The following is a 20356-nucleotide window of genomic DNA, read 5'->3' as shown; positions in this document are numbered from 1 at the left end:
CAGGAGCTCGGCAATTACCCTGCAAGCCTCGACCTGTTAGTTTGAGATTTTTGTTTCTATCCCTGCAGGCGGCCCGACTTCCAGCTTCCAGTGAAATCCTTGTGAAGGCACAGCAGTCACACTGTGGCCATTTTCTGCTGCGTCATTTTTTCCCAGTTTGACAGCAACACAGGCAACAAGACTGAACCAATAAATTTAGCAACACCACAGTGAAGGCCTGCAATAAGAGGCTTCATAGAGAGAGTGCTGCGTCTTTGCAGGTGTGTGTGTGTGACTATGTAGAGAAAGAACACCATCACGACTTCTCCCATCAAGTAGGCAGCTGAGTGGCGGAAAACTGAATGTGAAAGACAACTAATTAAGTTATGTCTTAACACTGAGGGTCCATTCCAATTCATCAAAAAACATTCCACCTGAGCTGCTCGGTCGGAGGAAACAATCACATGAATGATGACACCCACAGCAAATTCTGCTTTATTCCATTACGTGAGTCACCTGACTGTTCACATGTTCACCATAATCATTTTGACAAGTTGGAAATGTCGGCCGACTCCTGAAGACTGATGCAAAAAGATACAATCAGAAATTCTTTGAGCATTTCATCCTGATCAAAGAAGCTGCACAAGCGCAGCCTCTGTGTGCCATACCACCGAACCACCTTTACTAAAAGAAGGAGTTATACATGCGTGGACAAACAAATCAATCCATATTCACATGTTCATATGTGCCGTCAGTGTCTACTTCAAGCTCGAGAGACTGAGATTTCTGACTAAAAGCAGAGATTTAAAACATCAACCAGAAGCCTCAGAATAAAAACTTACAGCAGAATGCCATATAATAAGATAGGAAGATAAGACTTTATTGATCCAACGCCGGGGAAATTCACTTGTTACAAGAGCGACAATAAAAAGGAGAAGTGGAACACATAGACAATAAAAATGCACAAAATAACAAATGTCTTCTTATATGGGAGGATAAAAAAAAATGTATAAGAAGCCATAACTATAAAACTCCTTCATTAAATTACTCTAAAAAAACAGAAAGCAATAGCATTCTGCTGTTAGCTTTTATTTTGAAATGTCCATGTTTGAGGTTAAAAAAAAAAAATAGCCGTCTTATCTTCTTCTTCTTCGTCTTTGGAGCATCGAGTCAGCTATTTTGTGGTAATATACAAGCGTTACTCACTCTGTTAAACCCCTGATCAAAGCCATGTGCATGAACACATTAGCTGAAGTAAATGCATCCTCTCTTCCAGGACATCAATTATTGCTGCTGCCTTACTTTCCTCCCGTGTGTCTGTGCGCCTGCTGTATGTGTGGAGATGCACGAGCGATTGGCGAGGGCACACAATTCATAATCAAACCTCCACTATTTGCCTTCCCACTCAGGGCACCTCGCCGCCACTGCCTCCGCCCCCATCCTTGCTGTTTTGTGCTTTACTTTATGAAGAAGAAAGTCATTATTTTGCACCAAAACTCATGAATCTCCAATCCAACAATCACCCACATGCGCGCAGATTCTGCTAAAAACTAACTACAACACTGCTACGAACTGGCTTCAGAGTGTTTACATTTTCATTTCTCATTTCTGTTTTTGTCATTTCTGAGTATTTTCTTGTTCTACAGTAGCCCTTCATGATCAAAGTCCATTTGATGGTTATACAGCATGAGGCATATTCATAAAATGAGGCTTGGTGCAAAAAGCCGGCGAAAGGCTCACCTGCATCTCCTTCTCTCCGTACTTGGAGGGGTTCTTGCTGCCCTGGCTCTTCCTGCGCAGCTTCTTCAGTTCAGCCTGGCACTTCTCCAGACTCTCCCCTTTGCTCTTGTGTTCCATCTGGTATTTCTTCAGGGCAGCCTACGTGGGTCAACAGGCAGAGCACCAACAGTAAATTAGGACAACAAAGTAAAAAGGCTGGGTGGGAGAGGGTGGGGCACACATGAGCAAACACCTAATGCTACTGCCAACCTATTCCTGAGCCTTTTTCGACTAATTGCTACCTCACAAACCGCTGGATTTGACTCATTTCACTTGCAATGCATATCAAAAAATGTCTTTTTTTTTTGGGTTGAAGTTGCATAATTTGTGTGGCACTGCAGATGTGATCTATGTTGGGGCTGTTTTGAAACTCTTGGTTGGTGTGTTTGCGAGGGCTTTGACATCTGAAAGCAATCTTTTTAATCAGAGAAACAATGATTCCTTCTGATGTTTGCTTATTATTCGTCTTCCCGCTTTGATTTTGCAACATGTGTCTCTTTAAGCGCGTGCTGTAACTGATTACCCGTCTCGGGCCGATCCAAGTGGATCTTCCTTGCAGCATGAGAATGACAGAAATCGGCGGCAGCCTGCAGAACAAGCGACTGGCCGAGTCCTTTTTACAGCCAGAGTGTCTTTATTTAATTCATTTAATTTGCTCATTTAATTGTTTATTTATTGAGAATAACAACTTTGTTTCCGGGCTGTACCAGCTCTGTTGCTATAGTAACTGTGTCTGGTGTGACAAAGCTCATGTGGTTTCTCTTCGGGGGAAAAGTGGCAGAGGAGAGCTCATGCTTGAGGGTTCAACACCCACATTTGCATACTGTACGAGGCTGAGGTACCCCTCCAGGTGTCATTTGGCTGAAAAGAAGCTGCTGTTGTCTCTGGAAGACCAGCGGATGACACATGCAGGGTTGGATTTCATAACAAAGATGGGTGGCATTAGATCTGCAGGTCTGAGCTGGACTGGAAACCTCTAAACAACTTTATTTTACTTTTATTTAATCTACTGACGATTCATCTTCCAAGCCAGGAGCTTCTCTGCAATTTGCTGAACAGGTTTCTGCACAAAATGGACAAAACATGCCTTTGCACTGGTGTTGTCTTCACCCAATAACAATGAATGACTCATCCTTTCATTCCCTCCTAAGAGGCAAAGCAGCACAAACAATCTGGGCTGCTCTGCTATTCATATCTACGACTTAACTCCCAGAAACCGCAGCTCCCCAGTGGAAAATCTCCAACAGACAGATCACGCAGTGTAGTGGCGATTCGGGAAGACACAATCGAGTGTTGTGAAATTAAAAAAGCTTCTAGTTTGCAGGGTCAAATGGGGTAAACAGCAATAAATAATATGCCAAGTATCCGCCTCACTGAGCCGGAATGGTCCTAAAGCAAAAGGCTGTTGACTTACTATCAATCACTGATAATAAATGAGATTAACAGAGCGGACAGTGGATGAACTTTGGTAGACTTGGAGAATCTCCCCATTGCCTTTTACAGCGTATTTGCCAGAAAAGCTCCTCTTTGTTGCTAGTTTACAGCCTCTTTTTTTGCATTTCTCGTCTATGCCCAGAGTGTGACCTCTGTGTAATGACTGAAGAGTCTTGTAAAACCCCCCGGTAAGCGATTATGCGAGACGAGAGAAAGCGAGGCAGAGAGGGAGGGAGACGCACCGCTGGGAACAGCACACACATTTCAGTCCTGGAAAACAGCGAGCTTTCCTCTGAGTCTTTCTGAACTCAGTCAAAATTTCAGATGATTAATTCACAAAGTCTGAAGCAAAATGACTGCTATTATCACTGCGGCAGATCTGTGGGAAATTCATTAAAAGTAATGGATGTTAAAACCTCAGGGATACGCCTGGAAAGAAGAGTCTGCGATGGTTCGCGTAGCTGAACTATTGTAAGAAGCATGAAACATTTCCACATCTTTTCCCGTATCAGTTCAGACAGCGAAGACGCATTTTGCAGATCTGTATGGAGTCAGAGATTACAAGGAGATTAAATCAGAGCAGGTTTTCATTTGAACTCAACATGACGACATCTGATTTCCCTGTTAAGGTCAAAGAACGGGAGTCTAAATCTCTCACAAACAAAACCTTTTATTCCCCATTTAAGAGCAATTTTACATGACGTCTGTGTGTGTGTGTGTGTGTGTGAGCGAGCGAGCGACTGTGAGCCGCAGCAGCTCGTAACGTGGCTCTTCCAATAATACAATACAATAACGGCAACGTTATCCCATCCCCCAAAACAACGCACAGCAGTGCTGCTCTACACTCAAGCTGCAACCCACTCATTCTAAAGATATCACACGTAGACCAGCTCCACAGTGCTCTCACACACACAAACACACACACACACACACACACACACACACACACACACACACACAAGAAGAAGGGGTTTATTATAATCAGTCTACCCTTGAAGGGTGAGTAGACATGAAATGTTATTTCAAAGCATCCCCTTCCACAGACGCATGCTCTAATTGTCTCAGAGACAGACTTTGATCCAGATGTTAAAATACAACTTCACCTCCATCTTCAGTCAAACCGGGCCTTCACAGGTCTGATGCAACATAAAATGAAGCACTACAACGGGCCAATCAGGCACTCACCGTCAGATAACGAGCATCCAGCTCCACCTTCTTCTCCAGCTCGGAGAGCAGCTCGTTGTGGAAGGATTTCAACTGGAGAGGAAGCACAAAAACAGTTCAACAAAGATGCTAATGATTGTTAGTTCAGTGACAAAATCCTTCACGGATGCTGCGTGTGGATGTGGAGGCTTCCGCATGAAGTTGTACGGAATAAGTTATTAAATAACATGTGTTGTCCTCATTTCCTCAGTTACAGAATAAATGTTTCACCAACACAGTCCTGGCCTGCGAAGCCTCTCTCAGCTTGCAAATCACTGTCACGGTCACAGATGCAGTGCTATCTGACACAGTATTTAGTCACTTCATTGTAAACTGACCTGCCTGAAGAGGCGGCTACCAAATCTGAATAAAGTGATCAATCTCTGATCTGCTGTCATTCATTTCTATATATGGAGAATCCATCTTAAATAATGTCATTTTTACATTGTTTTCCTGAATTTAATTCTAATATGTTTTGGGGTTTCTTTCCCTCAGAGACTGATATGTGCATATTTTATATGTGTAACTATATAATTATGCCATTTATTTCAAATTTATGAGATATTGTTGAAGGAAGAAAAGCCCTGTACATTTAATTTGGATATTTTACACTAAAAAGATCATATTTCGGGAATTTTGTTGCTGATTTCTAATATCTCTGGATAAAGGATGACATATATATATCTATAGAAATATACTGTATATATGGACAGAGTGGGGAAGATAGATGCAATAAATGATCCCATCAAGGGCAGCTGGCTCGTGGGTGCTTCAGTGACCTCAGCTCAAGCTGCAGGGCATCTGCTTGAGGAACACCCTTCGATATACTAGACACACACTAATGAATTTGATATTAGCTGTGGACCACTCGCCATACAGGCTCTTATTACCCAGAATGCCACACAGTTCAATTAACTCACTCAACTTCCCCAGCCGCCTCCTGGGCTGGCAGTTTGGATTTATATGAGCTCAGCACGTCTGTCCATTCAATATGAGTTCATGTTCATTTAATTATCGTGTATTCCTTGTACTGCCCACGGGCACAAATCCGTGTCCAAATACGCTGCGGAGCATCGTGGAGCAGAGCCACGCCGCCACACTGACGTGTGTTACCGCTGCAATAACTTGTCGTCGTGTCTAAACTATTGCTAAAACATTACGAGACCTTTCACGGAGCCAGAGTTTTGTCGAGAGCGCAGTGTAAAAACCCTTTGAGCTCAGAATACCAACCATCTCCTCGAGCTGCACTTGGATCTGTCTGTGGACCTCAGCCATCTGGAACAGCACATCCCCTGCACAGAGAGAAAGAGGGAGACAGGGAGAGAACACATGAAGAACACTCAGCGAGCACGAGCATTCCTAGAGCAGAAAAACAGAGAGGAGAGAGGTAGGAAACCAGAGAGAGGAGAGGAAGAGGCGAGAGAAACAGAGAGACCCCAGCGTGCAAATATCATGCAGTAACACAAGACACAAACATACAGGACGAGTGACTTGGAACTGGGACAACGGAGAACATGATGAGAGTTTGTTTTTGGTACAAGACAACAGAAAACACAGAAAATGAAACGAGTGATGACAGGTACGAAAAATGGAGGAGACAAAGTGCTTCAAATTAAATTCTGGTTCTTCAAGCGTGTAAGTACTGATGTCTGGTGGAGATCAAAACATATTGCCTTTCTTTCTTTGATTAATCTTAACACCAGGCAATGTGATTTCTAGAACAAAAAATAAATAAATAAATAAATAAATAAAAACCACCTCAAAGAAAGGTTAAAGTCTCCACGTTAAAAGGAAATAAGCAAAAAGGAAGAGATAAGGAGGATCATGCAGCTAGTGAGAGTGTTTCATTTTCATATACCTACAGGCTGCCTCTTCTGAATATGCAGTGCATTGTCAAGAAAAGGAACACAAAGAGCTACATTGAGCGAAGGACACATATACATACAGAGACCTGGTGGAAAGACAGTGTGAGAACTGCATGTACAGAAAAATGAGACACACATACATTTCCCTGAAGGTCCAAAGCCCCTCAGCTAAGTCTCAGACATATTACATATGAGTTATTTACATGTTGCCTCGTGCAAACCTGCAAAATCAGCGTTAATAACGCTTTGTATCGACTGCAGTTATTCAGGAAATTGCATTTAACTTAAAAACTGTGTATTGATTTTAGTGAGAACACTTTAGTGAGCAGAGAAGTTCAATAAGAGCCACTGATGAAAAATATCAATAATGTTGCGACAGCTCAAAAATGGTATCAAGAACATTTAAAAGGCAATTTACTAACATCTATTCAATTCAGGCACATAACAAGTTTGATTAAAAGACCACTGTCCAAGGCTGAAGTGTGGTAAAATACCATCCATCGCTGTGTTACTGCAGACATCAATACTGCGCATACAAAAGCAAGTACTGGACATTTGTGGCGGAGTAGGAGCTGCATGCTTTAGTGCAACACTTCAGATTTATTTCATCTCAGTCTACACTCCCCTGCTGTGTCCTCTTTTGAGAGCTAACCTGTAACAGCACATCTCATCCCATCTCAACACGCTCCATATGTGAAAGCAGAAGTTGCGCTGAAGTGGTTTCGGCCCAAACTTCAGTCTTCACCGAAGGGTTTTTGAGTGGTCTCTGTCTCAACAGACAGCACGTACGAATGCAAACTGCAACAGAGCGACGACGCTGAAGTGACGGGGTCCACTTCAACTGCTTCCAAAATGTATAAATAAGTAAAGAGGCCATTAATATCTTGCAAAATGTATGAAGAGCTGATAAGTTTAACCGCTAAACTGGCATTTTTATTGAGAAGTCAGCCCCCCTTTATTTACTGTAGCATTAATAAGCAAATGTGTTTGACTATATTGTCATTCATTATCTGTTTATGCACCCACCTCCACTGACTGTATGCATGCCAATAGAGGGAGTTTCAGTTCAAGGTTCAGGGTTCTTTATTTGTCATTATATAACACAGGATTGCACATGGAATGCAGTCATAGGGTGCAGTCATCTGTGCTACACATAGAAAGTACAGTAAGAAACAATTAGAATATAAAGAACAAGATAAAATGGAAGAAATAAAAGTGGAAAAACTAAATTATATTTCCAAGGAATATATCAAGTTGATGTATACACACAGAGATACAAAACTATCCAAAATAATTACACATAGTGTCTTCAGTGTAATATGAGCGTTTCAAATTAGAAACAGAAAGACTTTCAAGGCTCCTTTTCATTCATTTAAACATTAACAGACACTCGCACCTGCTTACAACTACATTACAATGCATCCTAAACCACATATTAAATGCTTCTGTGCAGCTCATAAATGCTAACCAAGGGGGATTTAAAGTGAAGCCTTACAATGGAATCAAACAGTAAAAGATAAATTCCTGAAGAGCAATGTGAGCTCAACATGCTGCACAATCAGGGACCTTTAACTTTAAACACTGATATAAATAATGACCCACTAATTAGTACAATTCTATTTCAACCATCTTATTGAAAAAAAAGAAAGAAAGGAAGGAATTCAAACATGGTGCTAAATTGAATTTTTTGCTCAATTCAGCGCAATCACTGCCCCTCCAACCCCTGCACCCCCCACACAGCCAGGCCATTTGCCCACGGCACAACCTGCCCGCTGATCTTGTGCCTCGCAGGAGCAGAGAGGCAGGACAAAGCATGCTGTCAGTTCCCAGCAGGCCTGCTAAGCAGCTTACAGATACTCATCCCTGATCACAGCCCTTCAAGGCTTAGAAACCCTGGCGGCTTCAACTAGCTGGATCAATTAACAAATGAGCAGCCATCACCGTGCCGCAGACACACAAACGCACACGGAGACAGACTCACACGCTTCAAGTAAACTGGCAGTAGGACAGGGCGTTCGCATGAAGCCAGAAAGGTAAAGAATGAATGAATCTGGGAGAGATCTCATCTTGTCATCTGCAGTTTTATTACTGCGCAATGTACGATGCCAAAGCATGGGGTGGGGGTGGGGGGGTATTCACACTTTGGAGATGCAAACAGTTGCCATGGCAACTTCGATATCATATCACACAACAACAACAACAGTAGCAGAAAATTGGGCTGCAGCCTTCAGGGGCGGCTAACAGCAGAGAATTCAATCAAGAATCAATAAAGATGCATAATGTGGAAAATCTCAACGTGTTGTGTAACATTATTGTTCCGCACAGAAAATTATCTGGCAGGCATGACACGACCTGCGAGACTCTGTGTGAGAGCCGCCAGCCTGACGAGGATATCCGCATACCAGCGAAGAGCGACATGACAGACGGGTCCACATCCACAGCGACAGGCTCGTGGACACGCACAGAGAGCGCACTTTGACACAAGCGCACGCACGCACACTGTAAATAAAGCCGAAAAGACTTGTCATTATTGTCTCGAGACTTCCAGGCTCGCTTCAACCCTGCCTGCGTCCTTCCTGGCTGAGGGAAAACAATAGTTCCTTTGTAGGGAGGTGAGCTCAGGTTGATCTGCACCTGCAGCTCTGCAACAAGCAGCCACAAGCCTGCTCGCTCCAACCACTGAGTCAGAGGAGGAAGCACGGACGCAGGGCCTGGGTGCATGTGAACAGACTGTCCCCCTGAAGTATGACATCAGCCTGTGTAGCTGTATTGACTGCTTGTGTAACAGAAGCGATGATACACCCACACAGGTGGAGAAAAAGAAAAACAGACTAACAGAATGTGGGCTACGGAGCAGAAAAATATATATATATATATATAAAAAGTGGAAGTTTGAAATGTTGAACAGAGAGAACAAGAGAGACAGAGATGGAGGGAGGGAGAGAGGAGTGGAGGTGGATGGAGAGACACTGAATCACTGGTGAAGGTCAAGCCGGATTCACTACGGGTTGTCATGGAAGCAGGATAATGCTAGGGTCGTTGCCATGGGAGAAGTTGCGAGATGAGGGCCGGCGGCTGCAAAGCTTTGTGTTACAAAACACCGTTGAAAAGATCTCCACCCTTACTACCAGCTATCATTACATCAGCATCTACACATGCCGGGGGAGGAGGAAAAGTGGAGTGAGTCCCACCTGGGGAGCCAGTGTATAGTGTATAGTGCGTGTGTGTGTGTGTGTGTGTGTGTGTGTGTGCGTGTGCGTGTGACTAAACAGTGCAGTGATGTTAATGACTGCCTACCTGGCACACTAAGGCACAAGGGAAACAAACAAGTGGGCAAGTGTAATGGGGCAGCGGCGGGATAATGTGCGAGACGCAGATAATAGCAGTGAGCCTGGGTGGCCGCGTGAGTGTGTACGTTTGTGTGCGCGTTTGTGTGCGCGTTTCTGTGCGCGTTTGTGTGCACGTGTGTGTGTGTGTGTGTGTGTGAGCGCACTCCCTGTGAAACCACAACACGGTTAATCTGGAAGTGAGGGCAGCTTATGCTCACAGTTCCTCCGGCCCATGCTGTCTCTCACGCACACACAAACACACATGCTGTGTAGTTTTGTGAGCTGGATGAAAGCCTCTCACAGGAGACAACTATTGATACGTATACTAAAATGGGAAGCTCAGCCATCCCAGCTGTTCAACCTACTAGCCTAATATAAGTTTGTCCAGCAATGGTGTCATGCATTTAGGCCATGATGAAGGCCTAACGGGAGAAATGCGAGACCGGCAGAGAGAAGTGGGCCGCGGCGCAGTTGCGAATAATCTCGGTGTTTATTCTAAGAAGGTCTCAGGTAGGTTGTCGTGCATTGTCTGCTGGATAAGATGCAGCAAATCCAAAAGCGGCCGGTATCAGCGAGCCAAAATCCTGGCGTCCCTTTTAAGCCGCCGCTCCGTTCGCCTCAGCCACACGTCACGTTTTATGAACACACAGAACAAAAGCTGAAACATAACAATCAGCCTTCCAGTCCACACTCTCAGATTAAATCCTATTTCTGTCATGGCTTTAACATATACTTTAGCATTTTGCATCATTTTAGCAAAGACATAGATAGTCATCGTAATAATTGTTTATTTTGAGCTCAATAACAACAACACATCCCATGAGTCTCAGCCACAGAATGGCTGTGAAAGCCTCATGGGAGCTGTAGTTCCTGAATGCTGACAAACTGATTATGGTGTTTTAACATGGTAACACTTATCAGGTATCAAGTAAACATACAAAAAAGCAAATAGTGACTTTGGCTATAGACTTTGGCTCTTTAGCTAAAGCAAACATAAACTATGTGTGTCAGCTCTCTAATCCATGAACTCCTGCTCACTTATGCATAAGGTAATAACTGTGCTGCATAGCTGATATGTCTTAACCTGCAGCATGTTCCAAGTCTCAGTGGGCTGGTTCATTTATCATGTTCCAGAGGGCCTCAGCTGTATCTGGTTGTACAAGTCTTGGGGGTAACCACCCCATAAAACACAACTAAAATTTGATTTGCGTGATATCCATCATAAAAAAAACTAGAAACTTGTCATATATCCTTCACATTGTCCCCTGTGATTGAAACAAGGTCTTATGGCACCGCAGAGGTTTAATAACTTGACAGAAACCTGCACAAGGCTGCGAAAGCAATTGTGAGATATGATTTAAACTCTCATGAAAAAAGTGTGTCCCCTGAGAGAAACTTTGATCACAAAAAGCCCCTTCTGATAACTTATCGGCTTTTCCTTGTCGCTGAGAGCACAAGTGACGAATTCCAAGCACTTTGACTGATTTGACAAACTTCGGTGGAACGCAGAGAGACAAGTGAAAAAGACGGCAGGCTTAAGAGCAGGAACAGTAGCTCTAACTGTGACATGCAGATCGTAGTGTGTATGTTTGGAAAGATCCGGGGTGTTTTTGTCTCTCCGCTCTTTGCGACAAAAAGTCTTCTAAGGATCAAATGAAGTGCAAAGCGAAGAAAGCTCGACATGAAAGAGAAAGAGATTTCGTTCCGGGGCAAATTAGGCAGACAGAGAGAGCGAATGCTAGGGAGGCAAAAAGTATAGCGTGATGGGGAAAATCCCTTGAGAACGCAGCGACAACAAGTGATACCTCAATGTAACAGAGAGAAGCTGCCGTTTAAGCCTTAACGACAGTGTTGTCTCTAAAGCTGTGCCTTTTACACTTGAGGCAATGAGAAAAAACTGTAGAGTCATGCAGCTACCTGTTGAGGTATGGAGACTCAAGGAGGGGCTGAGTGAAAATCCAAACTGAGCTCTCTGTCTGTGTGTGTGTGTGTGTGTGTGTGTGTGTGCGTGTGTGTTATTTGATCCATCCATTTCACCAGGGTCAGTGCAAGTCACTAAACACACTCTTCAAGTCTGAATATGCACAGGTGAGGGGAAACACTGGTAGACGTGCACTTGAGTCATTTTAAAGTGGGTAAAAGGTCGCTGATGGTGCAGGATTGGAAGAAAAAAAAAAAAAAGGAAAAAAAAAAACCCATTGCTGATTCTACCAACCGGTGATCACATGACGGACAAGATCTAAAACCCTCACGCCTAAAAACATGCTGATTCGCAGACATCACAGCACCATATCTCCCAAAATGTGGACGCACTGGTTTGACCACACTTTCACATCAGCGTGGCATTGACTGTGCTGCTTTGCATAGTTTGCATGCGAGACCAACCGGTGCAGAGTGCACAGTCGACGCGTCACTGATCCTCACGAGTGCGTGCTGAAGCGTGCGTGCTTATTTAACAGGAAACAGAGCCGCCGGTGCAGCTTTGTCCGTGTCCATCCCAGCTGTATCCAAGCTCACCTTCAGCACATGTCACTGCCACGAACGAATGAAGGGCAATGGGAATGCGCGTAGATGCAAAGTGTGGGGGCCAGTGGCTTCCCATCATGCAGTGCGGGTCTCAGAAATAGAGCAGGAGAAGGCAGGCAGGGACCCCTGGGATGGTGGCACAGAGCTAAGAAAAGAGCTCCTCTGCTCTCATTTAAACAGGGACAGGTGCTGGAGGAGGAGAGAGGTAGGCCAGACTGAAGGCAGAGAGACAGCGAGGGGAAACAGAGAGAGAGAGAGAGAGAGAGAGAGAGAGAGAGAGAGAGAGAGAGAGAGAGAGAGAGAGAGAGAGAGAGCTGTGTGTATACAGTACGAACTCATTCTAATACAGCATGTCAGAGTTAACACTTCACCCTCCACCGCTAACCTCTGCTCGTGTCAACAGACATGTCATTTAGCCTTTTAGACAGCATCCATTTACCAGCAGAAATGTAACGCTCACGTCCCCGATCCATTAACCTAAAAAAGACAATTATGCTACATCAGTTTGCAGCCTCATTTTCCCTCTGTGAACCTTTTTTTCCTCAGGTAATTACTGGGAGGGCTATGAGGTGTTTTTTCTTTTTCTTTTTTTTCATGGGCTCTCTCCCCAGCAGCAACCTAAGCAATCCAGTGTTTGACTACACTTTAATATGACCTCTTTTTTTTTTCTTCTGATGCATGTAATTTCCCAAAAGACATGTATTTGTGCTGATTCATACATGCGTGTTATTAAAACCCGGCAATTAGCAAGGTTACAGAGGTCGATAAGAGGGGAGAAAGATATTTGATTTAATCTGGCTGGGGAGGCTGAACTGTAAGCACTTCACATTTCTGTTCAGGTTTCTCGAAAACTGACTAATCAGCCAAACGGCTCGAGAGAGACTGTATTTTTAATTGTTAACCCGGCGGTCGGGATGAAGGGAAGCCATAGCAAATATGAGACGCTGTGCATTTTGTCTGCGCTCTCTGCATGTTCAAAAATCAGGCCAGTGCTCAGTTTGGAGTCTGACTTTCTCACTAATCCTTAAAAACTTCCAACAGTGAAACACTATCCATGTAGGACAGCATAGCTGAACATGCCCAACCAAGCACAGACTCGACTTCACCTGAGGACACTAAAAGCACGGGCTGACCATACTGGCCAGTCGTAAACAGGCCCATTGCCAGAAACCCATTTCCTTCAGTATTGTGGTACATAAAAGCTCTTTACTGTTCTGTCATGCATTGGATTCAAGTGGGACAAAGGTAATGTATGTATAAAACTGAGTCTTACAAACTAACTTGAGGTCATCTGTTGGTCTTGTCTTTGTGCAAAATATCCTATGAACACAGAAGATCAGGCTGGTCATTACTCAAAGTCAGAGTTCACAGTAAGCAAACAGGCCTCGCCTTGGACTCCAGTGGGTCTGTCCATCTGACCCGCTGCATGCCACGCTGGCCCGTCACTTGTCAGCTATTGTTCTTTTCTTTGCGAATGGAAAACTGAGGGGACTGGTGAGCCGTGCTGAACAGATAACCATGAAACCAAACCATTTGAGAGGCAGCGTCAGGGAGCATTTTAAATTCAAAACTATGAATGCACACTCACAAATACGGCATTAAAAATAGACCCATGATATTAGATTGAAACTTTTTAATAACAGGAGTATGATGGAATTCAATACCGTAGATGAGCAAATGAACACAGTAAGATAACCTCAACTTTAAGACCACGGTGTACAGTGAAGCTGGTATACTGCTGCAGCCCTGGCATACTGCTGGTGTAATTGTTGTAATACAGTTACTGAATCAAAACAACCCAACTTTTCTACCTATAAGTTAAACCCAGTATTCCACTGGTGCTATATTGACTGCAAACAGGGTGAATTTTAACCCAGTGTCTTTTAGTGTGTGGGAAAATATGAATAAAGATAAGACCCTTGGCTGACTTTGTAAAACATAACTTCCCTACAGTAACATTACGTACACACATAAGGCAGCAGAGGCGTTAGGACGGGCTGTGTGGGCTGCCAATCAATTCAAATAAAAATGTGTTTTTTAGTTTATTTAGTTTTTTTTGTTTGTTTGTTTTTGAAAAAGTAATCTACAATGTACAACTCTAAAACACATCCCAACTTTCTGCAAAAAAGGCAAAGTTTGGTTGGAATTTTGCTCCAACAAAGATGAAGGAGGATCAAAATGCCAGGAATTTCTGCAGCTAAAACCTCTAAACTGCCCATTTGGCTTCGGGTGTGGACATAAATAACAAGCCTCTTAGTTCAGAGGAATATAAACACAATGGAGCAGAGCTGGTTGGTTACGACTGTCATAAATATCTTCAGCCCCACAAACTATGTTTCCTGTATTTCCCTAGAAGGCTTGGAAAGCTACCAATGTAACTTAATGAAGAGGGTAAAAGAAGAGGAGGATGGCAGAAACAGAGGAAGAGAGGGGAAAGAGGGGAGGGAGGGCAGGTGTGTGTATGTGTGTGTGCGCGCACGCATGTGTGTGTGGGTGGCAAAGTGACAGGCGATGATTAGCCCAACCAGAGGAGGGTATGTGGGAGGGAGTGTGTGGGAGTAGTGGGGCTGGCGAGCGAGAGAGACTCTGTCTCTTTAGGCGGAGATATACACAAGTGGATTAAAAGAGCACTCATGCTGTATAAACAAGTAGAAATGACAGGAGATTTATGCATAGAAAAAGCTTACAACCAAGTATAAAAAGGCATGAACACATGCATCCGCACAAGGGCCGACTCCTGTGGGAACATACGGTGTTCTAAAGGGTGTAACGCATGTTGATTTGTTGGTAATAAAAACAGCGACAGAGGGCATTATTTCACAGGGTAATTTCAACCCGTGTTTTAAGCATACTGTTTATATGTGTGTGTGTGTGTGTGCGTGTGTGTGTGTGTGTGTATGTGTGTGTGTGAAAGACAGAAGGGAAAAAAAGGGAGGAGGGAGGGAGGAAGAAAGAGATGGAGAGCAGCTGCCGACTCTTAGGTGTGTAGGTGGGACCACTTGCAGCCGTCTCTCGCTGAGCCTCTGTGGAATTAACGGGCTTTAAAGTGGTGCAAAGAGAGATCAAACTTATGCTCACATATGAAAGTGTGAGCGCACGCAGATACAGACAGCCCATAGAAAACAGCAGAGATGTGTCTGCGGTTGGGATGATCAGCCAATCAACGGGACGCCGAGCGATCACGTGACTGATGCGGTTTGATTACGGAGCCTGGGTGGAGTTAAAATGCAAGCAAGCAACAGTCCTCACAGCTGAATGTGAGAAACCGGAAAGACCCTGAATAAACCTTAAGCCTTAATAAAATCTCCATCAATACGCAGATGAGAAGTGGGTGAAAACAGCTATTAAGAAACAAAGTTCCTGTGGGAAAAAAAATACTTACTCTCTTTATTTGAATGAAAACATCTCTTACAGATTACGACCAGATTAATCACAAAAGGCGGATTTAAACGGTAAGACTGCCATCTCCAACCAACTTCAGCACACGGGCTGCGATCTGCTCAGCTAACCTCCAGCGCTCCTCCGGATCTGTGAGTATTTCTGTGCTCCGCCAGCAGATAAACAGGAAACTCTGAGCTAACCCCTGCGCATCGTTTGACAGGAGGTCAGTGCACTGGCACCGACCTCATGGGTGGAAACTCCAAAAAGCTGCAAGCAGGTGGCTGGAAAAATACCGATCCTTCCCCTGGGAAGCACGGTGGCATGCAGCAGAGCGTAGCTGCTACATTTTTACTACTTTTTATTCTAACTGATGTTTCTAACATCACACTCTCCCCTTTGCTGCTGTAACAGTGCAAATTTCCCGCTGTGGGATTAATAAAGGATTATCTTATCTCTCATCTTGCATTGTAGTGGAGACATTGAACAACAGAGGGCTAATATCTTTAGCTGCATCACAACCTCACAGCTGCACAGAGAGATTCCGGCTTTGTCTGTTTGTGTCTGTGCTCATCAAGCAGATGACCAGGAGAATGAGTCATCTCAAATATCCAGTCCCATTGCAGATCTTCCTCCAGGCAGTGCTTTCACTTCACTTCTCACTTCTGGCATACATACTCGTGACAAAAGAGGTGAGTAAACTGATATTCTTGCACACACACACACACACACACACACACATACACTATATATGCACCATTTACATCCTTGGTAGGCAGAGTCACCTACTAGCAGGGGTGTGCCACAAAAATACATATACTATTTAATATGATAAGTTAAAAAAATGCATACAGCATTGTGATTATGTCAACAATCTCACAGCACACTGCTGCCGGCTCCACAGTGGAGGAGTTAATTCCAAAAAAGGAAAGCGACATTCATGGTTTAGTTACAAACGATCAGATGCACAACAAGTGCACACACAGACAACAAACTTATTTCACCACCTCAAGCAGAAGCAACCGGTTGAGTACGAGTGGAGCCAAAAATGCTGCAAGGAGAGTCCAACAGCTATTGTGAGTTTTAAAGGAAGCTGAGAAACTACATTCCCTGAAATATCGCCATATTATTTCAGGCCATAGCGCTCACCTCTACCTATCAGCACACACCAAGATGTACACACACATTTAAAAGCATCTGACAGTAACTATTCTTTAAAGTGTGTGCAGCAAGCCATCAGTCAGATCACTCTCTGCTGTTTTCTTTTCGGGACAAGTTCAGCTGAGGATGAGGAGCTCCGCTACTGTAAGCGAGGCTCAGTTCAACACGGAGATGCTGCTGTAAACTTCGGAATCAATGGGAAACCTCACAGAGTCTGCGAGGTAGAGAGATTGAGCGAGCGAGGGAGGGAGGGAGAGAGAGAGAGAGAGGGTGGCTTACTGAATAAAACATCCTGAGAGCACTTTCATGTCAATCCCTGTTGGCTGGGCTGGAGGAAACCCAAACTGGATCTCAGCTCCATCGCAACAAAGGCCCCGTCAAATCAACAGCTACTTCTGCGCAGATCAAGCAGTCGAAAGCACAATCAGTGCAAAGGGAATCTCTTCAAACAGGAGCTGATTTCCCCACGGGCTGGTGACAGCAAATACAGACACTCTCAGAGACAACGATCACCTGGGAAACTACTCGCGGCGAGAGGACCAGGTGTTGGCTCTCCAGCTGACCTCTGTGTTTGTAACGGGGACGCGCACACGCACGCAGGCTGACACACCTAATTGACATGACATGCACACATCATATAAGGTGCACCACTCCTGACATGTGGTACACGGATACGTTTTTCCACACACGATCAATGTAAGAGTGGAAATGCTTGGCAAACTCCTACCAGTCAAATGAAAAGTCTTTTCCAGAATCAATCTTCAGCTCGGATGAAAACATGTTACCATCGTCTATACTGTCGTAAATAAATGATGATCAGCTCCCACCTCCCTGCGCTGACGGTACTGCATTCATTACCGTTCCTATTTCTATCTCTGATGACATGCCTCTCACAAAAAGGAAGCCCATCAGTTGAAAAAGTGATTTCCTCCAGGACACAAGCTGACGACAAACTGCTTTTGAACTAAAGTGATTCAGTAGAAATTCTAATTAAAAAACACCTCCTGTATCAGCCCACACGTGTCTCGCCGAACGCTTCCCCTGCACAGGAAGCTGATGTTTAGATGATGTGTGCGTGCATGTGAGTGTATAAAGAACTGCTTGCGCAAGGCCAGTGAGACAGTGAAGGCCAACGGCAAGAACAAAAGAGAGAGAGAGAGAAAGGCAGAAATAATAGAAAAAACAGAGGTCTTCAGGTGTATGTCAGTCACTTACCCAAATCTTTGGATCCTTGACTCTCACTGGCCAGTTCACCCATTCTGACCAGAGCATCAAAGTAGCCTTTGGCAGCAAATGTCACATCTAGAGATAAAAAGAACACAAACAGAGCAGGATGGCTGTGAAGTTAAAAGTATTCAGATCATTTCCTTCAGAAAAAGTAGCAATAAAAAACTGTGAAAACACTTTATTTTTCTATTGAATCCCAATTAGCTTCCACAAAGTGGCTCATAATCTTCCTCAGCTCCTCACTGACACAACAAACAATACAAATTTAAAAATCAGACTGTTTCCATAAAGCCAAAAAAAAAAATGCAGCATAAACCAAGTACAAAGATCAGAAAACATAAGAAACGACTGTAACCCAGAAACAAAAACAAAAGAGTGAAAAAACACACCGAATGTTTAAGTCCTGCATTAAAAACCTTAAGCAAAGTATTACCAAAATGTATTTGAAGCTATGAGGTAAAAATACTCATAGTGCAGTAAAATGTTCCCTGTCAGTGTTTTCAGAATAATAATAACGCTGCATTCATGTGCATGTTGCATTTTTCTGCTGTATATGTTTAAGCTTGAGCTAATTCCTATTAATTTTTGTGCTGTTTGGCAGTTTAACCGACAGCAACGCGTCACATTCAATAAGATCATCAAACGTTTGTCGTTTCTCTCATGAAACACAGCCCTGTTTTCATTTCTGTGACACTGCATTTTTCAGCTAATCCAAGACGGCACCTCGACTCTGTACTTGAGTAAACACCCTTAGCTACACTCCACAGGCTACACTCCGGAAAAGATGAACCACTGGACAGCTCAGCTTTGTGTAAACAGCAGTCTGGCCAGTGACGCGGAAACGTTCGCACCCTTCTCTTCTACTGTAGCTCTGCTTTGCTTTTCAAGTAGTCAATCACAGCTTCTCGCCATCCGAAAATAATGCCGCACCGATGTTGCTACGCAATTACTCCACATCATCATCTTGTTGGCATTCTGCGTGCTTGATTGCAAAGAGGAAATTATTTTCCGGCAGATCATCTGTGCTTGATGGGAAAGCCACACACACGCACACAAACTGTTTTCCTTTATGTTTTGTTTCTGGCCCAGTGTTATAATGAGAGTCTGGTTTATTACCACCCCAAGGTGCATGTGAGCATTAAGTTTAATATTTAGAGGTTTTCTGGGCATCAAGGACCCCCCCACACACACACGCACACACACTTCACATTCAGTGAAGCCTGAATTAATGTAGCACCAAACTCATCAGTTTCTCCAGATCAAAACTGGAAACACTCCATTTGCTTTTTCTCCATGTTTTTAACAGTTTGTCTATTGCTGCATCTGTGATAAGTACCACACACCATACACACAGCATTGCAGTGAGTCAATAAGCTTATTTTTAAATTCGCAACGTCCCGTGATTGGAATCAATTTTGGGGTGTTTTTCATTGAGAGCCTCTTTCTGATCTGTGACCAAATAAGATTCAAAATGTTCCAGCCATGGAAAGAAAAATGTCACGCTGTTAAGCACATGCTGTTAACACCACTGGCCTTTTCCTTCTTCCATTCCATTTCATCTCTTTTGTCGGTGTGTCTGAACACTAGACAGCAGGGTGACACGGTGACCTGGGGGGGTACTGTGATTAGCGGGTGAATTATGGTTCATACATCTGAACAGACAAGGTTCCAGCCTGCTGCCGTGTCCCTCCGCAGCACTGGATGTCGACCACTTTCAGTCATGCTGCGTTCTAGCATTGATGAATAATGTAAATCCAAGTGGCTTTATGATCTAATGGGGTCGCCTAATAACCTGTTTTTCACTCAAGAGAGTTCAAGGGTCACAAAAACAAGATGTCATGTGTGCACAGATTCGCTGCGCGACGCACAAACAAAATGACTGACCTCTGCTGTACATCTGGAGCGTACACAGGAGCAATCTGTGAGGTTAATCGTAATCAGCAGCCATATCTCCTCTTCTCTCCCACTGACTAAATAAAGATCAAGAGTGCTCCCGGTTGCAGATCAATATCCCCTTCAGTCCCTATTATTCCAACTGCTGCTGTGCTGGCCAGCAAAGGTCACGCAGGGCAAAGTCGGCTCCCAGTGATTTCTGCCCGGCTGCCACACAGCCTGCCAATCAGCACCATCTCCAGTGAATAATGGCCGCCGCTTTTGGAGGTGAGTTCAACAGCGGTCCAGGTGACAGATGGGCCCTGTGCCTGCAGACAGCTGCCAGGTGAGAGACACATTTACAACAATAGCCTGGCAGGGGCAGGCTAATTCCAGAAGACAGATGCAGCCTTGCGATAGAGGAAGTCTCCCAGGCTGCGAGCCTAGCAGCTCTGCTCCGAGGATGAGGGACATATGCTAATGCTAATCCCAATTACAGCTGAGTCAAAGGCAGAGGATGGCATGCGTTCTCTCCTTCCTCTCTTGCTGGGGGAACACCTGAGAACTGAGAGCGGAGCCCCTCCAGAGCATCACGGCTGATTT

The 20356-nt window shown here is 44.1% G+C and overlaps 1 protein-coding gene across 5 annotated transcripts in view; it reads right to left on the bottom strand.

The window, feature by feature from the left end:
* The window catches only part of LOC143333721 (BAR/IMD domain-containing adapter protein 2-like), a 51767-nt gene that overhangs the window by 16018 nt on the left and 15393 nt on the right, over positions 1 to 20356 (bottom strand). For all 5 annotated transcript variants that reach the window (XM_076751950.1, XM_076751952.1, XM_076751951.1 and 2 more), the window contains exons 3-6: positions 17870 to 17956; positions 5626 to 5687; positions 4378 to 4449; positions 1720 to 1857 (exon numbers count right to left, since the gene is read on the bottom strand). In XM_076751950.1, the coding sequence (XP_076608065.1) occupies positions 1720 to 1857; positions 4378 to 4449; positions 5626 to 5687; positions 17870 to 17956 (359 nt within the window). The remainder of the gene's footprint in view (positions 1 to 1719; positions 1858 to 4377; positions 4450 to 5625; positions 5688 to 17869; positions 17957 to 20356) is intronic.

Source organism: Chaetodon auriga, chromosome 16 (assembly GCF_051107435.1).
Source record: "Chaetodon auriga isolate fChaAug3 chromosome 16, fChaAug3.hap1, whole genome shotgun sequence".
In the NCBI taxonomy this organism is placed as follows: domain Eukaryota; kingdom Metazoa; phylum Chordata; class Actinopteri; order Chaetodontiformes; family Chaetodontidae; genus Chaetodon; species Chaetodon auriga.
Note: the sequence above shows the minus strand (reverse complement) of the source record. Positions and strands in the feature narration are given on the sequence as shown.